General features: G+C 41.6%; 2 protein-coding genes across 4 annotated transcripts in view; both read right to left on the reverse strand.

The window, feature by feature from the left end:
- The window catches only part of LOC128310275 (interleukin-1 receptor accessory protein-like 1-B), a 39,377-nt gene extending 19,789 nt beyond the window's left edge, over positions 1–19,588 (reverse strand). The window contains exons 1-2 of one of the 3 annotated variants that reach the window (XM_053046879.1): positions 19,503–19,588; positions 8,859–9,958 (exon numbers count right to left, since the gene is read on the reverse strand). In XM_053046879.1, coding sequence (XP_052902839.1) covers positions 8,859–9,136 — 278 coding nt within the window. In that variant the 5' untranslated portion in view covers positions 9,137–9,958; positions 19,503–19,588. Of the gene's footprint in view, positions 1–8,858; positions 9,959–11,574; positions 11,869–19,502 lie in introns of those variants that run through there. The other 2 variants (XM_053046878.1, XM_053046877.1) reach the window with 2 other exon arrangements.
- Positions 17,041–18,523, reverse strand: LOC128310277 (uncharacterized). The gene is made up of 3 exons (XM_053046880.1): positions 17,918–18,523; positions 17,634–17,839; positions 17,041–17,572 (listed from the first exon to the last, which is right to left on the reverse strand). Exons 1-3 carry the CDS (start codon positions 18,154–18,156, stop codon positions 17,250–17,252), a joined length of 768 nt encoding a protein of 255 aa, XP_052902840.1. The 5' UTR covers positions 18,157–18,523; the 3' UTR covers positions 17,041–17,249.
- Positions 19,589–22,256: the final 2,668 nt, after the last annotated feature.

Below are 22,256 nucleotides of genomic sequence, written 5' to 3' on the forward strand. Positions count from 1 at the left end.
AACTAATGGAATTTTAGTACATCGTAAGCTTCTGTTGCGCGTTCGGTTGTTACGAATTTTAGGCCTAATAACAATCGTTCGTTTCCGCTCTTTCGTTTGTGGCTTTTTTTATACGTACATTTTCTATGCAAACGTGGAGTAAACCGTGACCACATAGAGCTCATGAAAAGCTCTTCAAAGCAATATATTATGTTAGGGACACAAACGATCCGGTCAACAGTGTATCGGGGTAAGGAGGTGGGACTACTCATCATCCTGATCGCCCTACACAAAATCTCAACGAATACCTCCCATCACCAACTTGAATCTGAAGCTGCCTCGACCATTGTAGACAACTCGCAGAACGCCACCAACAACCCCGAATGCAATGTACGTACTTCCAACCTGGCCGAACTCTCGTTTTGGGGAAGGTTTTCGCATGAATGAGTTACAAGGTTATGTTGTATCTCCATCCCCGACGGCGGACTACAACCCAGCACCAGGGTGGGCAGTGACAAGCAGGGGGCAAAAAATAAATCCTACCCGGTTTCCGGGAAGTGCGTGGCAGAATTCAATCCAATACACGGAGGCCAATCATCATCGTCGTACAGAAATATCGCACTGAAAGTATGGCTCTCTTTCTGCTTCAGGACAATATTCTACCCCGAAATACCTCCGAGAATGCTTCCAGCAAGAAACCTTCTTTTGGCAACCCTGCCATATCGCAGACATTCGCTGGGTTCACAGTTGTTTTACCAGCGTGAGGAAAAAAGGTGCGAACCCATCGCCAACAGTCAGCCAGCCTTGGCTTGTGCACACGCCACTTTCTCTCGTATTGCGTTGCTCCACTCCACGTAATGCAAAAAAGATGTTCTATGAAGAACAGCAACTAAAGAAGTGCCGATTTTCCGAGAAGCAAATGTGATTTTGCGCGTCCCTAACGCAGAGAGAAACTTGTTTCCAGCTTCCATTGTTACCAGCTTACTGCAGGGCGGTGTAGGTGGTGGAAATTCGCATAAAAGCATTGAGCATTTCTGCTCAGGGCTTCAGAAGTGCAATTTAGATCTGCGTCTACGTTTTGTCACGAGAAAAGCCAGAATAAAAGGCCGAAACCCAATAGCAGGCGTACTCGCCGCGCAATCAGTGCAAGGTTGCGATTCCATCAAGTTGACGAGATATTCTTCTCATCGATAAAGAGATGAAAAGGGATAAAGAATATTCATAAGCAGTGATGTGACATACACGTTTGTGTCGCTAGTTGGAAGAAATGAATTGTTCACCAACATCCGTTATATCCACACTTACAAAAATGTATGAGACAGCATAGTTTGAGATACGCGCCCGTAGAAGTGGACATTCGAAGGATATGTCCCAATACGTGCTCCGGTCTCGGATGGTGCCTGGGAGTCTGGCCAAATACATGAAACAGTCCTGAAAGCTCGAAAGCGTGGGACACTGGAGGATTGTCATATGGGTGTTGCGAACAAAGCTGGCGTAGAAAAGGATCCGGCAGCGTAAACCAGGACAGGAGAGGCTAAGCGTACGTAGGAGAAGCTAAACGGAGTACGTAGGAGCACGTGGTACCATGAAACACGAGCTGTCAGGAGCAGAAAGCTAGACAAATACTTTTATATTCGGAAACCAAGGAACAAGGACCGACATAAAACGATCTTTGATCGTAGGTTCAAAGCACTGACACGATGCAAAGAGTTACTATTTTATCGACTTATTTTACCACGTAGCTGTATAGTCAGTCCTACGTACGGAGGATTAATCCGGATGAGATTTTGGTCCGGTTCGTTCGTGTGAAGACCGCTACCATCATGCCATCGGGTCACCCGAAATAACAGGACTTTAATTGCAGCATATTCTCTTTCATTTCTTTTAAAAACTTCATTTACTTTTTCTTAATTTCGTAAGGAACTCCAGAGCTTACATACACTCAAGAATCATTTCAAAATGCTCCCTAAATTTATCGTTCTTCTCTACTGGATATCTTCAAGTAGAAAGAATCTATTGTTTGGACGATGCTAAAGAATATTTTAAACGACGAATTTTAAACTTGAAAGTAAAAAAAACGTAACTGATAAGCGAGTTCACATGAATGAGAAAACGAAACATCAATAAACCCTTGTACTATTTGTAGTAATAGGCTTAGCAGCTGCTTTAAATGTAATTTGCATGTTGATACGTACTGGGGGGGAGACGAGGGTATATATGCAAAGTTTCTCCTATAAAAGTTTTCAACAGGAAAACAATATAAGTAGTTTTCACTGTTTCACCGCCACAACAAAATATAACTTCTGAACATCCACTCGTAGGTACAGCGTTTCATTTCACAAAAGGGATAGAATTGCAAAACGATGTAACCGGATCCTCTTTTCAACAGTTGTAATGCTTCTATCAATCTATCTACAACCCGTTGGAAATGTAAAGTGGGCCCGACGACGCAGGGTTCTATTTGGTGCGGGTAGCTAACAATTGGCAGCCAACGTGCAAAGCAGCAGCATTATTCTGTAGGTCAAATATGGCAAAAAATAACCTCACTTTTATGTGCCGTTTTCAGTTCAGTTTTGTTCACCTACTCTTTGAAGTGGCTTAATAAGGCTTCGTTGAAACAACTCCAGAATCAAGTTCCAAGGTACGACAAAGAACAGCAACACGGAAATTCATTCCACAATAGAACCGAGGGGAAATTATACGGCCTTTGGGAGAAGAATGTACCCACTCAGTCTTTTCCATCAGGTTTACGTTCACTCATCAACCGGTAAAACTCTCAATTGTCAATCCGGAAAACATGGAATACACATTTCAGCAATTGTAAAACAGTAACCAGGTAACTTAACTTTAAAAGATGTTCCCTACCCTACCTTTCTTTTCTTAGTTCTCGTTTGCAATTATTTTATGAAACGTTTCATTTTGAAAACAGGGTCCCGTACTTGGAAAAGACCGCTTCGCATATGCAGAGGCGTACGAGGCACGTTCGAGTGCCGAAAAGAGTGCACAATCGGCGAAGTGCATCGATCGCATGCTGACTGACGATGCTTCAAAAAGCTTGGCCTGCATACAGCGATCCATCAATGTTGTTCATAATCCAGTTTGAAAATCATTCAACCGTACCATCAATGCCTCAGGACGAACGGGAAACATGGTGTCCGCCTATTAACGCAGAGCAGCAACAGCCCGCATAACAACCCCTCCGGGAAACTCCCAGGCCAAAACAATTACCGCATAATGATGATGATGAAGATGATGATGTATGCACACGAAAATGCAATAAAATTCCCGATCTGGGCTCCATTCGCAACCCCGGCTGGGGATAATTTTGACTCCAGAAGGTTCACCACCACCGCCGCCAAAAAGGTCAGGCTATTTCTGCGAAAATGAATCGCCGTCCGTAATTGCCCGGAGTTTCCAACTTCCTTTTTGCGTTGCTTTGCAACCCTTTCGTTCAGCATCAATCAACGGCTGGTATGGACCTCTAATAATATGCCACCCGGTTCAAGAGAATCGTTTCCCTGGCGGTAAAAGTCGAAAATGGCGGTTGGCTGTGTTATGAGTGGATCAGGGGATCTAAAATTGCTGCAGAAATGATGATTGATGATGGATGGGTAACAAAAAAAGGAGAAGCTCTCCTTGCACGGTGGTGTGTGGAAGAATCTGGCAGGAAGTTTGATTACGCAGAGAAAGACTTGTTTTTTTTTGTTAATGTTACTCACTTATTCTATATCTACAACCTCTACGGTGTCTGGTATTGCTGGCTTCCTTAACCAGCGAGTTCCCGAAGCTGAGTTTAAGGTAGGTTAACTTAGAGTTTAAGCCATGTCGTCTGCCATGGCCACCGGTGTAGTATCGCGTTTTGAAGCACAACACCATCTCATTGTTACTAACAAATGTTTACAGAATCTCTTCATTATCTTTATTTTATAATTCCACTCCAAATTCTATTTATAATCTATTCAAGGCTTTTGAAATGGTTCGATGATTAACACAAGTGTTGGAATATGTGCTTATACAAACCACAAGAACGTCGAAGAATTATTGATCACAAAATAGCACTAGCCAGTCATGAAACATAATGCAGCATTATTGCCAAAGGACATTTCCAGCAGGGAAATGTTTGATTACGTACCTTCACAGCGACAGAGTCTTTTCGTGAGCATCGCAAGTCTAGACCAATTTTCCAAGAATTCATTGCCTGAGCATGCGCAAGCTCTGCTTCACAATTGGTTTGAGGCAAAGCGCGTTCAGTGTCTACACTACATGCAAGGATTTGCAACGATTCGTGCCCTAGGACGTTATGCCTCTGTCCACTATCAACAATCTGTGTTATTCTGTTTATTGTATTAAATGTGCTTTGGTCCGTTTTGTTCGTGCCTATTTAACGAATTATTTCAGGGATTATAATATATCGGTATAACGGCCGACCTTCAAGAATAAAATATCATATCAAATAACTTGATCTAACAACAACAGAAAGTATCTGTATGCAGGATCTAATCAAACCGAATCTTCACATCTTTTGAATTTGCGTCAGAAGTTGCTCCAGAGGAAAATGTGGACAGAATGGTGTCTACCTTTTGTTCCCCCGCATGAGGGATGACCATCAACACACACACACACACACACATGCCATTGTGGAAATAGTCCCGGTTTGATTTTGCTGAAAAATAATGGCTCCCAGTTCCGAGAAGGAAAAACAGTTAGTGAAACTCACTGACATGGAAAATATCTCGTCCACCTCCCCATTCTTACAAATATACTGCGGCGGCGTGCGAGATAACGATACGTACCACAAAAAAAAAAACAAGCAACTAAGCGAATATCCGGATTATTGTGGTGGTGGGATCGGAGTGATACTGGTGCGTGATAAATGAGCAGTGTGTAGGATAGGATTCCGCGAAACCTAGCGTCCAAACACAAACAACACGCGGGACCGGATCCCATCGGTTCCATCGGGTCGGGTGTACTCTGCTATAAACATTGGGTCCGCGCAATCGCGAAACGCCGACGACCTACATCTCCGGCCGAAGCGGAGAGGAAGCTTTTTCCCGTGTGTTGCAGCGTCCTTGCACCGGAAGGACATGCCTTGCAGACTTAAATATTGTTTTTCACACTTCGCTCGTTCGTCCCGTTCGTTACACCCACCCAGACCGCCGGGGGGTGGTGCTTTCCTTCCTGCTTCTGCCACCCGCCATGTGCTACGTAGTAGTAGTGTTTGCCTATGCGTATTGCCACTCAACAATACCCACTCGTTATTGGATGTACGTCGCTCTCGTTTTCTCGATATCCATCAAGGATTTCTTCCACGAAGTCCCAGGCACCGTGGACCTTGAGTTTGAGCAAATTTCGAGAATCCGGGTCGCACCGAAGCATATTTAGGGTGACTGTTCTGGGTTGCTGCACGCACCACCAAACACACTACCCACCACTCGTTAGTATCACTTTCCAAAGGGCTGGTTGTTTTAAAATACGAACCCCGAGAACAAAAAACCGTACGTACCATGAAATAGCGTTCGATACGGGTGAACGTCTATTACGTTGCACCCATTTTTCACTGGCGAGTTGGTGCTACTATAGCTTGATAAGAACACCACACACCACAGGTATGTTGTGAATTATTAACACCTAATGTTAATACCGCACACGGGAAGAAGCTAAATGGCTGTTTAAATGGCGCTGTAATGTGAACCCGGTTTTGGATAATGCAAAATCATGCGCAGGGGAAGGAAAATTGTTTAAACATACAATGCAATTTTGAAAACGGTAACTTATTTTTGTAATAATAGAGCTGCCGAACAAGCTCTTCTAACTGGATGAAGCCTACCAGTGTAGCATTACATGAACTTTTGGGATTAAATAATTTTACTGAGATTGATACATCTTCATATCATTCGATTGACCGAATGACAAGCAAAATATTTTTACTTATTCCAACATTTCGTATTTGTTTATAAAATAACAAACAAAAAAAAACGCTTCGTAGTTCTAGTGTTACAGCAATTTCGTTTCAAATTGTTTTCGAGTTGAGTTGAGAGTTTTAAATTTGAATTTTACTTCCACAGCAGAGATCAATTTTAGTAAATACAACTGTATTCAAGAAACATTCAATTAATTTATTTAAAAATTATATTTCTTCAAAAGGTACTGTTTGATGAAAGGTTTACAACTTATTTCATCGATACATTAATATTCATTTAAAAAGCAAAAACAATAAAAATTATAAAATCCCGAACGACTCATGCATCTCGAGGACTCCTGATTTGAATGACTCTTCGCAAAAGATTCGTCAAGCGCAACACTAACCGAATGATAGTTGAAAGCTAATGCGGGGTTCGCTAACCACCTTCCAGATGTAATATTTCGTTTGGAACCGTCGCTGTTTTGATTGGAACAGTACACTGCAATGTTGGTCCAAAAATTGACAAACAAACTCAGATGGTTAGTCATTTCCTATTAATGACAATGCCATCATGTTTGGTTCCATCGTCGTTGAGTCATGCCGATGACGACGAGTGACGTTGACGTCAAAGACTTGCACCCCTGCACTTTGAGAAATGTGTAAACACAATCCAACCTACTCACACGCGTCTAACGCACAGTTTGTTTAGTTCCACGTTTTAAAGGGTTCGAACATTTCCTTTGCCCAATTGTTTGTTACCCATTCATCGTTACCTGCCCAACAAAACCAGCACAGACCCTTTGTCGGCGATTTATGACGATACGTAGAGCAAACATGAGCACAGGACATAGGCCGTCGTCGTGATGCGCGTTCATCATGTGTATTTGGATACATGAAGTTCTATGTTGTAAAGGGAGAAGCAAATAAAGCCCCACTCAGGAAGAAAACAAAGCATGCAATTACACGTTGAATATGTTCTAAAAACAAAACCGAATACTCATTCACTTAGGACGCAGGTCAAACAAAAATTGTCTGTTCGGTAAACGAACATTTGAACACGGAAACGAATAAGCAAACGCAATATTAAAGGTGGGGGTGTGTGGTACATTTTGATTGATATGTACATCAAACGAATGTTACAGAAACACTGATCAAAAAATAGCATTTATTGATTTAAAAAAAAATCAGAGTTAAATAACATTTTGTATGGTAACATTTGTGTTTCCTCGGAATTGTTTTATAACACTGTATGTGTATATTCACTGAAAGATTCGTGGGCATCCTTATCTTATCAGATTGATTTTGCAACCGATTGTGAGAATACGTAATAAAATGATAAAATTCAGTCACAATTATTACTTTCGTGTTTTTTTCATATGAGCAGCACACACCCTTCTACGAAAACGTCTATTTAAGTGCAAAAAGCGCCAAAGCAACGCGGTTTGAAGCTGTATGCGTAAATTTAAATTTAACTTTCGAAACAATACAACATTCACGTCTAGAAACGTAAACGTATCGCGGCAAGTAGAACGCGATCCATTCACCGTACCACAATCCGTGGGCAATGGCCAACGGTGATGTTAGCGTACGAACGGATGCGCCCGGCAAATGATTCACGGTGGCATACTGTCGCCAGCCAGGGGGGTTATAAACCCTCTTTTTTTAGCTGCCATTTCTTTGCGCACGGCAGCAGACAGAAAAAAGACAAAAAAAGAAATAAATAAACAATTCGATGGCAACAACTTCTAATGGCTGATTTGAATGGTGCTGTAAAAGGCAGAAAAGTGAGCAAAATGATCACTCTTGAATAATATAACAATTAAAAATTCTATACTTTCAAAATAAGTTGTAATTACTATTATGTTATGTTATTAGTTATGAGAAATTGTTAAAAAGTAAGAATCGTTGGCAGCTAGTGAAAGCTCTGGGTCATCACACGCAGTACACTTAAGGGTTCAATTGACTGCGGATATTTGTGGTTGTAAAATCATTCTTCTTTAAATTGTTTTGCATTGCATTTCTGTATAACAAATGTTCGTTTATCATATTTTAGACCTCAATTACTTTTTTTTCTAGCGTTGGATCTAAATAATCTCCATTCTCCTCGCAATATGCAGTGTGACCGTAGTATAGACCAGGGTCCAGCACACCTTTCACGGAGAAGGGCCAGATAGTAGAAACAATTCCGAATGAGATTTTAGATACATGAAATAGGTGATATCATTAGATCGCCTATGGTATAGATCATATCATCTTCATATAAAATAGCCAAGCTTATCGGTTCTGCTGGTACACGTATTCTTTTCGTATAATTTTAAATATTATAATTGCACTTTGTTTGGACAAAACGATGCTAATGAGTCAACTAGACAAGTGTTTGTCGACGCCACCATATAACGTCGCAAGTCGAATGATATTATTACAATTATTATTCGCTTATGTGTCATGGGTAAGTGAAGAGGATTTTTCACTACCATCCATTATATTCACATCTCCCAGGGAGCTCTTTTGCTCTTCATCCTCTTGCACGAGTTTGCTACAGCAGTTCTCCGAATTTTCCGCACCCTTTCCTAGTATTCCAGGGCGCTGTTCGTTCATTTTAAATAAACGCCGGGATGTGAGCGTCCAAAGACACCAGCGACGAAACTCGATCTGGAGAACACATTCAAACACCAGCATTGGAGCGTCGCAAATAAATGCTTATAATGTATACACAGAGTAATTACTTGGAAACCTTTGCCCCTCCTGGATCGATCTGTACACCGTCACACTTACGCATATATCGCCCGGCATGAATCATGGCCAATAATCAATGCCAAAGAAACATTTTAAATCGAGAAAAGAGAACTTTATCCATTCCATAATGGCTACCAATTAAATTTGCCACTTTGCATAGCACCAAAAAAAAAAACAAAAAGAGTTGAAAACGATTTAACGTGGTCGTCGTGTGAATGCTTGTGCATAATAAAACACTTACCATTCGATGCTCCGATAGCCTTTGCCGCAGCAGTGCAAGCTTTTAAACTGTTCCGGCACACCGTACTCCCGGTCGGGGATTTCCTTCGTGAACTGTAGATGTGTTGTGTTGAGCGAATGTTCGTACCGATGCTCGCTGCAGTGATTTTCCGCACTGACCGTCACGATGGCAATGGGAACAAACATCACCAACAGTAGCAACCAACAAGCGGCGGATGCAATTGGTGTGCACCTGTTGCAAGCGCTTCTGCGCCGGGCCGGCATTATCATCATCGCCATAGGTTATGGTTTCAACTTTTACTGCTGATTTTCGTTTTATTTGCACTTCTTTTGCACACGCAGTTAGGTGCACTGCTTACTTTAGTATAGTAGGTGTTACGATGTCTAATGTACTTCGTACAATTTACTACTCTATTTTTCGCACTTTCCTAATGCAGCAGATTATTCTATTCTGTTTTGTAACGCTTACCCTCAAGTGGAAACTTTGCTAATTACACTTTTTGCCCGTTTGGCGTACGTATTCACCATTCACACTCAAACCCTCACGTCTGTATGCTCGACACTTTTATCCGTGTTGTGCACAACACGGCCAACGTTTTCCCGGAAACGATGAACCAGTAGCAATGGTGAGCAACTAAAATTATCACTTGATCTGTTTCGCCCGGTTAGAGAGACTGTTGCGCAATAGATCGCAGAACCGGCAGGTGGTCGTCAAGGACACGGTGAAGTTGTGCCGGTGTCCAGTATGTACCCGGTTATACTACTATTGCTGCCGTTTGCACTTCAACTTTTAATGGAAATCCGGTACCAATCTTTGCGTCGCACCGTGCGACAAAGCAGTTACAGTTCCGATATCAATCTTGCACAGCACTATCTGGCATGATTTGACAACGTTTGTCTAAAAGCAGCGATATACAACCGTTGCCTTATTGTGTCTCGCGCTGATGGACAAGCACCGATTGGCAGCGATCTACGTTGACAGGTGACATAGCTCAGCGACGGGGCGACCGTGTAGAAAGTGTCTTTACCTTCCAGGAGAGCACTACTTGATTGCTGTTGCGTATCGCGTTAATTAGTTTCCGATGTGCGATGAAGAATTTTCTGAAATGAAAAGATGGAGTGGAACAGGAAGATAAAACATAAAATTACTCATTATTATACGAAATGCAGTGTTGAATGATAATAATGAATAAAGCACAATGAGTAGCTTTAAACTATACTTTCATAAGGATTCGATTGAACAACTGTGCATAAACGATTCCAGCATTCCGTTTCCACGTGGTCTATTCCCCACATTTAAAAAAAAACAAAAAGACTCCTTAAAATCATCAAGGCCATTCAGGATCTTTATAACCCCAGGAGATGATTTCGACGACGAGTTATACCAGACGAGATCAGACGGAACCAGTGGTGTTGCTGACAAAAGTTGACGATTTATATTTACACACCGAAGCATTTTCTAAATTGGTATCAGTAATTAGTGTGAGTATTAGTATCAGCAGGGTAGGGACTTAATAAATACGTACGAACACGAACCTCTTTACCACCCCATGAACTAAAATTCGTTATGGTAGGGAAGGCAATACGGAAGCAATGTTGTTTGGTTCAATTGTTCGATATCTTATCAAACACTTGCTAAACACAAACTATGGCAGCTCATATTTCAAGGCACTGATAATGCAAAGGAGAACATGTTTTGGTAATCTCTTACCAAGAATTATGTCGTCGCTGACGGCTATCGTAAATAGCCGTATACAACAAGGTGCGGCCAACGTTGTACCGCATTAAGATGTAGGAAAAAATGTTTATCAGGGCATCCTATACGGCATTACATTGTACAGCAGTAGTAAACAACAGAGAAGCTTGGAGTGACACCATCCGGGAAAATTACTTCCGCATGAACCTGTTGCAGCATGTCTATCCTCAGCAGCCGTGTAGAGTTTAGCGTAAAAATTTCCAAACCAGATACTACTACTCTACTACTCCTACCCCAACGGAATTTACAGTTCCTCGATGTCAAGTTGTGTCAGAGACACGCAATTGTCAACCCCCCTGCTACACATTGCTTAAGTACGTGGGGGTTAAAGGTGATACACAGCTGTGGCTCCTGAAGGTAACACACGAAGAGGACGTTCGGCATTGTGAATCAGGTTAGTGTAATTGGATGGGGAACAAACTGTGTTCACATAATGAATCAAACCGTTAGTTCACAAACAATCCCGTTCTTATCTGGACAAATATCCTGATTATATTGTTACACCGGGCCTTCAAACATTTGTAGGACATTTTGAGAGTAGGAAAAACTACATTCTATCCCGAGATCGATGGACCTCATTTCCCAGAATTCACCGCACACATCCTTCAACCCTCAACACGCTTACGCACACAACATACAGCACATACACACACACACATCTAGCACACGCTCGGGGTTAGGAAAGTTTACCGAGCGATGGAGAAGCAGTCCTTGGAATTCGTGGAATTGATACAATTTGGAAAATCCATCAACGCGCACTTTCGCACGAAATACCTCGCCCCTCGCATGCTCGGTTTTCCCTTCACAAGCGACCGTACCACCTCCGATCCACCCGTGTCGTACGACATTTATCATACCACCCAGTATCACCGCACACAATCCGGGGCAGCAAAGGAAACAATAGCACACGCTGCCACCGTTACACAGCATGCCCGGTTACCCATACCGTTCGAACACCTACCGAGTTTCTTCCCTGTGCAACTGTAACTGGGGCCCCGAACGGAACACGCTTCGATTCAGCTAATTCTGTTGATTAATTCGCTGAATTGCGCCTTTTTTCCTCGAACGCACGTACCGATGCTGTCAGATGTAACGGCCAGACGCCGGGTAGAGGGAAGTTGATTATGACAGCGGTTACTGGCACAGAGACCCGGTGACAGCTGGCGCCTACGGAGAGCTACAGTAGTTTCCCGAATGCAACCTTGTTCGCACACACACACACACACACACGCACAAACGGATCGCGGGTTTATATTTTTTAATTCGAGCGAACAAATTAACGAAGAACGCTTGCCTACTGCGACTGTTGCAACAACCGAACGCACTGGCTGCTGAACGAGAAATAACTTGCCGAGCAGCACCGCTCAACCTGACTATTGTCCAGGTGATTCGCTTGGAACAGTCAGAGAGAATGAAAATACACGGAAGCGAGAGAGAAAGACAGAGAGAGAGAACAATCATCTCACAAAAGATGCGATTATGCGTAGGGTTGTGGCATAAATTTTCTCATTCTTCAACTAAACCATTATAGGGCTACACTGTTTTCGTCCAATAATTTGTGCAACTTTTCTAGTAGTATTAAAAGTTCACTTTTTAAATCAATAATTATCTTGCAGTCAAGTTTTAGTAAGTCATTTAACGATACACCAAAAAGAGGATGTACTTTTTGAAACACCTACTTATTCTTGTGTTTGCCGGCGTAAGGGCAAAAGGGCATGAATGAGAAGGAAATAAACTAAATGTACAGTTGCTTGCTTAAACAATAACTTTAAACAACTAAACGACTGAACCGAAACATGCTATGAATATTTTTGGCTATTAAACAATTCGCAACAACCAAAACAAAAAACTCCAATTGCAAAAAAGTGTCTGTTTACTTAAAATCATTCAAACATTCTCACCACGCGGTGTAGGTGAGAAAGAGCGAGAGAGCGACTCACACGCTCAGACGTAAGAGGGTTGCAGCTTACGAATGAGCATAAATCCATTCCATTGCAACCGGTAACGGAAATGGGAGAAAACGTAAACAAAAATACCAGGAACTCGGGTTGTGTCAGCCGGCAAAAAAAGGCACAAAACCGCACACCATTTTACCAACACACCGTACGAAAACCGTACCCTCACGCATACACATACGCGCGCTCTGAAAATGCAACCCTGCAGTTCAATGGCGTTTTGAATAGTATCTCTCTCTCTCTTCCTCTTTCTCACCGAGCGTTCAGTTGTTTGTTTGTGGTTTCATCGAAGCGCTCATCCCCAAAACGTAAACAGCAAAACCTTGGCGGGACGCTACATACGCCGTATGCAGTCAGTGTGGTTAAAAATTATGCCCCAAAAGTAATACAATGTTTGGCGAATTCTTTGAAGTGCGATATGAGCAACATAAAACAAAAATACCACCATTAATGCGGTTCCCTCAAAATGTTGCTCAATGTGTTTATTTTTCGGGCAGTTAAAACCAATCGTTTCGCATATGAAAGGGAAGGGAACCGAAGAAAAAAAACTTAGAACCTCTTTTCCGCTTCCTTCAGTGCCCAGTTCCGTCATCGATTGGCGCGCAGATTTCATGGAAAAAACATAAACCTTCAGCAAACGCGCGCGCGAGATAGTTGCTGGTCCATGCACCTCGCCACGGAATGGTCGGTCGGGGGTAAGAATCGAGTGTCTGGAGTGTATTTTCGCACGACGGCCGCATCATAAGGCATGCGCAGAACGAACCCGACGAGTCAGCAAAACAATGCACAAAAAAAATTCCCCATACGACAGAATCACGATGGCTTGGCTGGCTGGTGGGTCAAGTTCCCTACCTAGCCCGGAATGGATGAAGGTGGACAGGAAAATCGGGATGTACTACGGTATAGCACTGCTAGCGCTAGCTATTTTTTCTGTTGAATGTGTGCGGCCGTAAATCATGGCAATAATAATGCAAACATTCGACCGACACTTGCTGGGATTGAAATGGACACACTTTTGCTGGTGCGTAATATGTCTGTTGGCAGTTTGCCATCTTGAACCGATGTACGTCACACTTCCTGGAAGTCGTTAGGACGAGGACGACATAGTGAGTGTCGTTACCGTAAAGCTTGCACCAGAAAAAGGAAGTTCCCTTCCTTAACCTCAACATCAAATCCCAGCCAGGGCGATCGTGATCAATATAAGAATCAGTTCGAATGCAAATTTCTATCGACAGGCATGCGTCATTATTGTTGTCCCTTGTTTGTAATCTGTTCTAATGTCGTAGTCAGTTTTAACTAAACATAATTATCTTTAAAATGTGCAAGGTTTAAACTTTCCGTCAGATGGTTTTTTTTTCGGAGAGATCAGCACAAAGAGGTTGAGTCGAGCATCGAGCAGGCGAGGGATCGAGGATTGACTTTTGGACGAGAAACTGTTCGTGATGTAGCAGTTGCATGATGTAAAGATTTAGTCTTTAAAGACTTAGTTTTTGGTGCAGGTTATTACCTAAGGTATCCGACGTGTTCGGTGCATCAGATTCTGAATGATGTAACCTACCTTTTAACACAACTTTGTGGACTTTCAGCTCCACGAATTTGAATCCCTTCAACGCTTTGTTTGGTTCTACATGTTGTCGATTCTCAACCAATAATAGGACATCAATTTGGACCAGTTCAGGGTGGTAAACGGCAAATGGTGTAAACGTTTTACATGAAGATAGCTTCCCATAGCGAAAACCAGAAACAAACAAATGTTATTAATTTTTGCATTTTGAAAATACATTCTAACTTTTTGCTCACGGTGCACATCGAACTACACCTTATACAATGGCAATCCTTGGAAGGCATGCAAGCACCAAGCAAGCATGGATCGAACCGACCGAAACTTGCGGGTATGTATCTAGCATCGATAGGCAACTACGCACACAGAGAGTACCAACCACATTTTGTGCCTTTCATTCCCAGTTGCAGTTTCTCAGAATGCCCGGGCCGAAAGTGTAGCAACAAGATCAAAGCACACAGATAACCAAGAATTGGAAGGTATTCGCAAAATTTCACTTCCTTCGTCTACTCCATCTTACTCTTCGTTACTTTCCCTACGTTTTGAATCCTGCCCGAGGGCCGGTTTTTGGAAGATCCTTTCGATTGCGATTTGCGAGCTGCTGGCTAACGAGACCAGATGCTTTGATTACGACAGGCCGCATCCACATACAAAGCGGCAGTGGATGCATGGAGAACACACACACGCAGGAACGGGAGTGAGTGTAATGAAGTTATGATGTTTTACAGTTCAGCTCACTGCCAGAAGTGCAGCTTACCGATGAGCAAAGACAACCGTTAAAAAAATGGGACAGTTTCGCTTACGGTTCGGTTCGAAATGCAGTTAACATGGGAAAGACTTTCGCCACAACTGCTGCACAATGAGGCGCTAACGGGCAGCGAGAGCCGGTTGTTCCTTCCCGGAATACGCACCCGTCGGCTCTCGGTTGGGTTTCCGTCCCAGCATCGACCTCCGTTCCGTTCCGGTTAGTTTAACGGCCAACCAAATGGACACTCCATTGTAGCACCTCTTAATGGAATGTCCTTGTACGTGAGACAAGCTATTGAACTTCCCAATGCCCAATGTTAGATACAATGTTATTTGGCATCCCAGTCAAGTAGCAAACCTGGAACATCGTTCGCTTGTATGAATTCCGTGGAAATTTTGGACTATTCCGTTTGTTTGGATGATTGCAGCTGAATTCGTAACATGGCCTGGGTGACATTGACATACAGTACAGTACAGTAATCAAATAACTTTGTAACCGCGAGCCGCGAATATAGCTGTTTTACTCCTCTCCACCATCACATTGCTCATATCAACGTATGCGTAACGTGAAACTTTTAATGATAATGCAATGCAGTAAAGCAGTCACTTGAATCCTATGTTTAATAAGCATTCAGTAAAAATGCTGCTAAGCCCTATCCGATGACGATAGGACCAATTGGCCATAATTTGAGCTAACGCTACTTCAAATAATTTTTTTTTCGCGAAATTTACTTTCAAATGTCACTCCGTGTTGGCCTCAAACTTGTTGATTTCGATTCTTTTGCTGAGATTTGTTTTCTGATTTTGTCCACAGCTTCTATTTACCGTAAGGTGGGTTGGCTGGTCTTCGTTAAAACGTTATGATTAATTATTTTTAAAGTAATTTTTACAAGTAGCTCCTTCTGAGCGATGGTCTTGACAAACAGTTTTATAATATAAGGTTCATTAAGTCTAGGTACTTCGTCGATCTTCATCTTTACGTTATGCTGCATTTAACGGTGATGTCTACTACCGCACCGTTCTCTGTTGTGGTGGTCAGGACAAGATTACTACTTGACACTCATGGCCTTTCTTAGGATAGGAGAAGACCTAAAATAAGTCAGATCGACACTTCGTTTCCGTGTGACGCATGCAGTTTGAGCTACCCCTATAATGCAATTACCTTACTGTTTTGGTAGTGCCCGCTACAAATTCAATGATGACGCTACAAAACACTAAACAGTGCTGAGTTCTTCTCTATGTGGCAGGATACTTGTATGAACAATCGTTGATTTCTTTTAATTGTATACATTGCATTCAACCTCTCCAGCCGGAGAAAAAAACATCCTCCTACCCGTTGTGAATATTTCAGGATCAGTTATGGAAGGTAACGAAAAAAAAGCGAAGCCTAGTCGTAGCCTGCATGATCTTTTTTACGTTCGATGTGTTAAAAACCTATTTCGCACCTTTTTTATGGCCGCCTTTTCAAGTGGTGTTTCATCCCGAATTTCCCCGCTTGTTAACCGATGCGTTTCGCTTTTGTTGCACTTTTATGGACTCCAGTTGTTTTCTCTTGCTTTGAAGTTTGTCCTACCCGCTGGGATGCCATACTATGGCGAGGGTGTATTTTCTCTTCCCTTCCCTGCACACTCCACAACGGGTTTGCTCCGCGTGCAACAATCACCACAAAGTTGGCAGTACGGTTTGCAATGCGATCTTTACATTTCAATCATGCCGCATCAACACCGCACACATCCTTCTGGCCGAATCTCTTCCAGGAATTTTGAATCGGCATCAAGGGTCCAGCTGGTAGACCGGCACACGAAAAATGGGCTGCCAATTGGAACTGGTTAGAAGAACAATGCAGAACCAAACCCTAGCAGGATTTTAGCGGAACCGTATGGATGATCCTCGTATTGTTAGGCATTTTCCGGTGGAATGGAATGGGCACGCAGCTTTTCGCTTTACGATTGAAAATATTTGGTCCGTAAAATGCCACTTTACGGTAGCGGACCTTGCCGTGCTGGCTAATCCGGCGTATGGTAATAATAATTAAAAGTCTCCGGGAGTTTGTTGTGAGGTTTGTTTGGGAAAGCGATGGTAATCCCGTGTCCCTAATTCCAGATGAACACCCGGTCTAAATTTTGATCCTTAGACAATCACATTTAAGGTTGCAACCGTGAAATTATCAAAAACAAAACGCTATTCTATACAATTTACTTACAATTGTTTTACATTTGCAAATGTACATTAATAATTACAAGTGAATTTTTCCCTCTAAGATGTACCACAGCACAGATTGAATTAGTTGGAACGAATATTCTGACCAGTTCCCACGTACAATAATCGATACGATTTAGTTCTCAACTGGTCGCAGCATGGATATTGTGATCTCTAGCAAGTCACCGGTCCCGAACCACCCTCGCCACCAGAAATCATATCGATCAGATCCTGCAGCGAAATGTCGCCCAACATTTCATTGATCGCCGGCTTCAGCTTCTGCTCAATCATCTGCGTTATCTCTTGCTGGTTGTTGTTGATCAGTCCAGGCACAATGCCCTCGACGATGCGGTTAAACGTGAAGTTAGTGATCGGGTTCAGGAAAATGTTTTTCACATCCGACCGGACCGACTTGAGCGTTGGGGTAATGATCAGATCGCGTAGCTGCAGCTTATCGCCACTGATGCGAACCTTTGCGCTACCCTTTACCGTAAGACCTGCCAAAACGAAATGCCATTACAGTTTGCACGAAGGTTGAAAAAAAGCAGCCTTACTTACCTTTAGCATCGAAACGGAACGAACCAAACCGATTGAAGGGAAATAGACTGAGCACCTTGCCCTTTGCCTTATACTTTCCCTTGGTGCGAATAGCACCGAAGTAAAGTTCAAAGTCCAGCTGCAACTTTAGCACCTTGATGTCGATGTTTTTGATTTCGAACTCGTTCAATCCATCGATAACCACTTTGTTGAGCTCTCCCTTAAATCTACAATTACAAAACGAGCAACGTGTTACAGTTAAGTTCTTCGGAACGTCAACTGTCAGACGCGCTTGGAAACCTTACTCGAGTCCCGGCTGCTTGATATCCACCTCGGCGTGTTCCAGCTCGAACGGAGCCAGCACTGGAATGCCAAGATCCGGGTTGCCACATTTCATCGATTGCCGGAAGTTCTCCAGAAACTGAATGACCAATTCATTTAGGGAATTGTCCCGCGGTTTAACCGTAACGGCATCAGGCTCCAGAACAGCTGCACCGGTCAGGGTGACCAGCAGGGTACAGGCCACTGCCAATAGGATCTTCATCTTCCAAACTTGATGGGTCTATTGAAACACTTGATAGCTATCCAACGCTCCGTTGGTGTACTGTGGACCACCTCTTCAACACCGCAATAACTCTGATGGTTTGCCGTTGTCAGTGAAGTGTTTAAATACGGTTCGCTGGTGGCACAGCTCCCCTATCATGCTGGTTTCGATTCTTTATCGAGATACCGATCCCGAAAGAGGCGATGGTTGCAAAACCTAACCCACGAGAAATTCCACCCGGCGTAATCAATCCCGGCACTTAACGGTTAGATACCCTAACGAGTGCCCTTTTGCTATCAACGAAACTCCAGGATAATCCCGTACACAGCTTGAACTATTCCGGGAGCTTTGCAGGAGAACTTCATTGCACTACACCGTATAGTCCGCAGTACAATCAGCTCTAAACCGTGCTGCCGCTACATCCACTTCAGATCGCTGGCAAACTATCTTGCAGGGCCGCTTATCATCTACATGTGGAACAGTCCTACATGCACACGGCCGATACCCATGTAACGGACATGACGAACTTGACCGATAAGTTTACCTAGCCCAATTTCAAGGATACCACGATATCGAACTATAAACAGTGGGCCAGTGTGCCGTGCCGATCTGGAGTGCAACCCAAACAGGACCATTTACCGGTACCGTTGGTGTGTGTGTGTGTGTAAAATCTATGGAATGTCCGTAATCAATTAGTCAATGTCAAACGTTTCGGTAGCCACGGAGATGCTGCCACGTTGACCGATTACAGGTGTTGGGCATCTCAATCTAATCGACAGTGGTTGGTTCATGGCCGCAGCCTCGGTGTTTTTTAAAGTGTCGACATCGATAAAACCTACTGAGCACGTGCAGCTTTCGTTTTCAAAATGTTTTTGTTTTGTTTTCGTAAAGTTCTGTCCAATGTGCACACAAGCAATTACGAAGAGTTTGTTAAATGGAAGCAACCGCTTCAAATTAATCCATTTACCAAGTCCTCAGCTCAATAATTGGATGATGATAAGAAATTTAAGTGTTGTAGGAGGTAGTCTCGCACAGTTTTTCATGTAATTCGTTGTGTTAAACATTAAAAAATCACACAATGTTATTACAGTTGATAATTATTTAAAAAAAAACTGCATTTTGAATGCAGCACCCTGTGGATGCAAATATCCGGGTTGCGTGCAAGGTTTGTACGCAGCTTTGTCACAGGCAATCTCGACTTGCTTGCATGCTTCGGTTTGTTTCTCCAGTGGTCGACAAACTCAACAACAAAAGCAAAATTCAAGTGAAATTGCTTTCAATAACATCAGATGTCTGTATAAACTCTTACGTTGACCTATTTAAAAATATCAATCTGCTGTATTTACCATATTTAAGAAATCCTCTACGCGGTATCTCCATAAAATCTCGTTCAGCTTGGGCTTCACGTTGCTTTTAATTTGCAATGCAACCGTTTTGCGATTGTAGTGCAAATATTCCGGTATTTGGTGGGAAACTACACGATTGAAGAGGGATGTATTCCATGGCATTAGCAATATCTTTTCCAAGTTTGCCTGGGACGACTTGACGGTGGGAACGATATGCATATCGCGCACGAGCAAATGTTTCCTCCAAATGGTAAAGTGCACAGTTGCGTGTATGTTGAGCGCTAAAGGGGAAAAACGATACACACAGTTACTACTGTACGGTCGGTTGTTACCTGTTACATCTAGCTGACAGTACCGTAGAGCCGTAAAGAAAACTTTCCAGTACGATCGAACGGTACAAATCCAGCCAACTGGCCTTTTGCAACATACGACCAACCGTTTGAACAACAGAAAAGGTTGGCACAAAATCCTGCGTCCGGGTCAGGTCAAATTTTAATAGTCTAGGACGCGAAATAAAGAAGTTAAAGGCGTTTAAAGAAAAAAAAAATTTTTGGTAAAATTTTTGCCCTAAAAACTTGAAAAAAGTCCGAAAATTGTATGGTTTTCTATTGAAATCTGGTCAAACTTTCAGGGGTCTACGACGCGAAATAAAGAAGTTACAGGCGTTTAAAGAAAAAAAAAATTTGTGGTAAAATTTTTGCCCTAAAAACTTGAAAAAAGTCCGAAAATTGTATGGTTTTCTATTGAAATCTGGTCAAACTTTCAAGGGTCTACGACGCCAAATAAAGAAGTTACAGGCGTTTAAAGAAAAAAAAAATTTTGGTAAAATTTTTGCCCTAAAAACTTGAAAAAAGTCCGAAAATTGTACGGTTTTCTATTGAAATCTGGTCAAACTTTCAAGGGTCTACGACGCGAAATAAAGAAGTTACAGGCGTTTAAAGAAAAAAAAAATTTTGGTAAAATTTTTGCCCTAAAAACTTGAAAAAAGTCCGAAAATTGTATGGTTTTCTATTGAAATCTGGTCAAACTTTCAGGGGTCTACGACGCGAAATAAAGAAGTTACAGGCGTTTAAAGAAAAAAAATTTTTTGGTAAAATTTTTGCCCTAAAAACTTGAAAAAAGTCCGAAAATTGTATGGTTTTCTATTGAAATCTGGTCAAACTTTCAAGGGTCTACGACGCGAAATAAAGAAGTTACAGGCGTTTAAAGAAAAAAAAAATTTTGGTAAAATTTTTGCCCTAAAAACTTGAAAAAAGTCCGAAAATTGTATGGTTTTCTATTGAAATCTGGTCAAACTTTCAAGGGTCTACGACGCGAAATAAAGAAGTTACAGGCGTTTAAAGAAAAAAAAAAATTTTGGTAAAATTTTTGCCCTAAAAACTTGAAAAAAGTCCGAAAATTGTATGGTTTTCTATTGAAATCTGGTCAAACTTTCAAGGGTCTACGACGCGAAATAAAGAAGTTACAGGCGTTTGAAGAAAAAAAAAATTTTTGGTAAAATTTTTGCCCTAAAAACTTGAAAAAAGTCCGAAAATTGTATGGTTTTCTATTGAAATCTGGTCAAACTTTCAAGGGTCTACGACGCCAAATAAAGAAGTTACAGGCGTTTAAAGAAAAAAAAATTTTTGGTAAAATTTTTGCCCTAAAACTTGAAAAAAGTCCGAAAATTGTATGGTTTTCTATTGAAATCTGGTCAAACTTTCAAGGGTCTACGACGCGAAATAAAGAAGTTACAGGCGTTTAAAGAAAAAAAAAATTTTTGGTAAAATTTTTGCCCTAAAAACTTGAAAAAAGTCCGAAAATCGTATGGTTTTCTATTGAAATCTGGTCAAACTTTCAGGGGTCTACGACGCGAAATAAAGAAGTTACAGGCGTTTAAAGAAAAAAAAAATTTTGGTAAAATTTTTGCCCTAAAAACTTGAAAAAAGTCCGAAAATTGTATGGTTTTCTATTGAAATCTGGTCAAACTTTCAGGGGTCTACGACGCGAAATAAAGAAGTTACAGGCGTTTAAAGAAAAAAAAATTTTTGGTAAAATTTTTGCCCTAAAAACTTGAAAAAAGTCCGAAAATTGTATGGTTTTCTATTGAAATCTGGTCAAACTTTCAGGGGTCTACGACGCGAAATAAAGAAGTTACAGGCGTTTAAAGAAAAAAAAAATTTTGGTAAAATTTTTGCCCTAAAAACTTGAAAAAAGTCCGAAAATTGTATGGTTTTCTATTGAAATCTGGTCAAACTTTCAAGGGTCTACGACGCGAAATAAAGAAGTTACAGGCGTTTAAAGAAAAAAAAATTTTTTGGTAAAATTTTTGCCCTAAAAACTTGAAAAAAGTCCGAAAATTGTATGGTTTTCTATTGAAATCTGGTCAAACTTTCAGGGGTCTACGACGCGAAATAAAGAAGTTACAGGCGTTTAAAGAAAAAAAAAATTTTTGGTAAAATTTTTGCCCTAAACACTTGAAAAAAGTCCGAAAATTGTATGGTTTTCTATTGAAATCTGGTCAAACTTTCAGAGGTCTACGACGCGAAATAAAGAAGTTACAGGCGTTTAAAGAAAAAAAAAATTTTGGTAAAATTTTTGCCCTAAAAACTTGAAAAAAGTCCGAAAATTGTATGGTTTTCTATTGAAATCTGGTCAAACTTTCAGGGGTCTACGACGCGAAATAAAGAAGTTACAGGCGTTTAAAGAAAAAAAAAATTTTTGGTAAAATTTTTGCCCTAAAAACTTGAAAAAAGTCCGAAAATTGTATGGTTT

The sequence above is a fragment of the Anopheles moucheti genome, chromosome 2 (genome assembly GCF_943734755.1).
Source record: "Anopheles moucheti chromosome 2, idAnoMoucSN_F20_07, whole genome shotgun sequence".
Classification (NCBI taxonomy): domain Eukaryota; kingdom Metazoa; phylum Arthropoda; class Insecta; order Diptera; family Culicidae; genus Anopheles; species Anopheles moucheti.

Bases quoted from the DNA above. Each gene is read 5' to 3' on its own strand.
- LOC128310277 (XM_053046880.1), bottom strand. From the start codon at position 18,156: ATGAAGATCCTATTGGCAGTGGCCTGTACCCTGCTGGTCACCCTGACC. The intron at 17,840-17,917 runs GTAAGGTTTCCA...TTGTAATTGTAG, and splicing joins ATCAAGCAGCCGGGACTCGA to ATTTAAGGGAGAGCTCAACA. The intron at 17,573-17,633 runs GTAAGTAAGGCT...TCGTTTTGGCAG, and splicing joins GTTCCGTTTCGATGCTAAAG to GTCTTACGGTAAAGGGTAGC.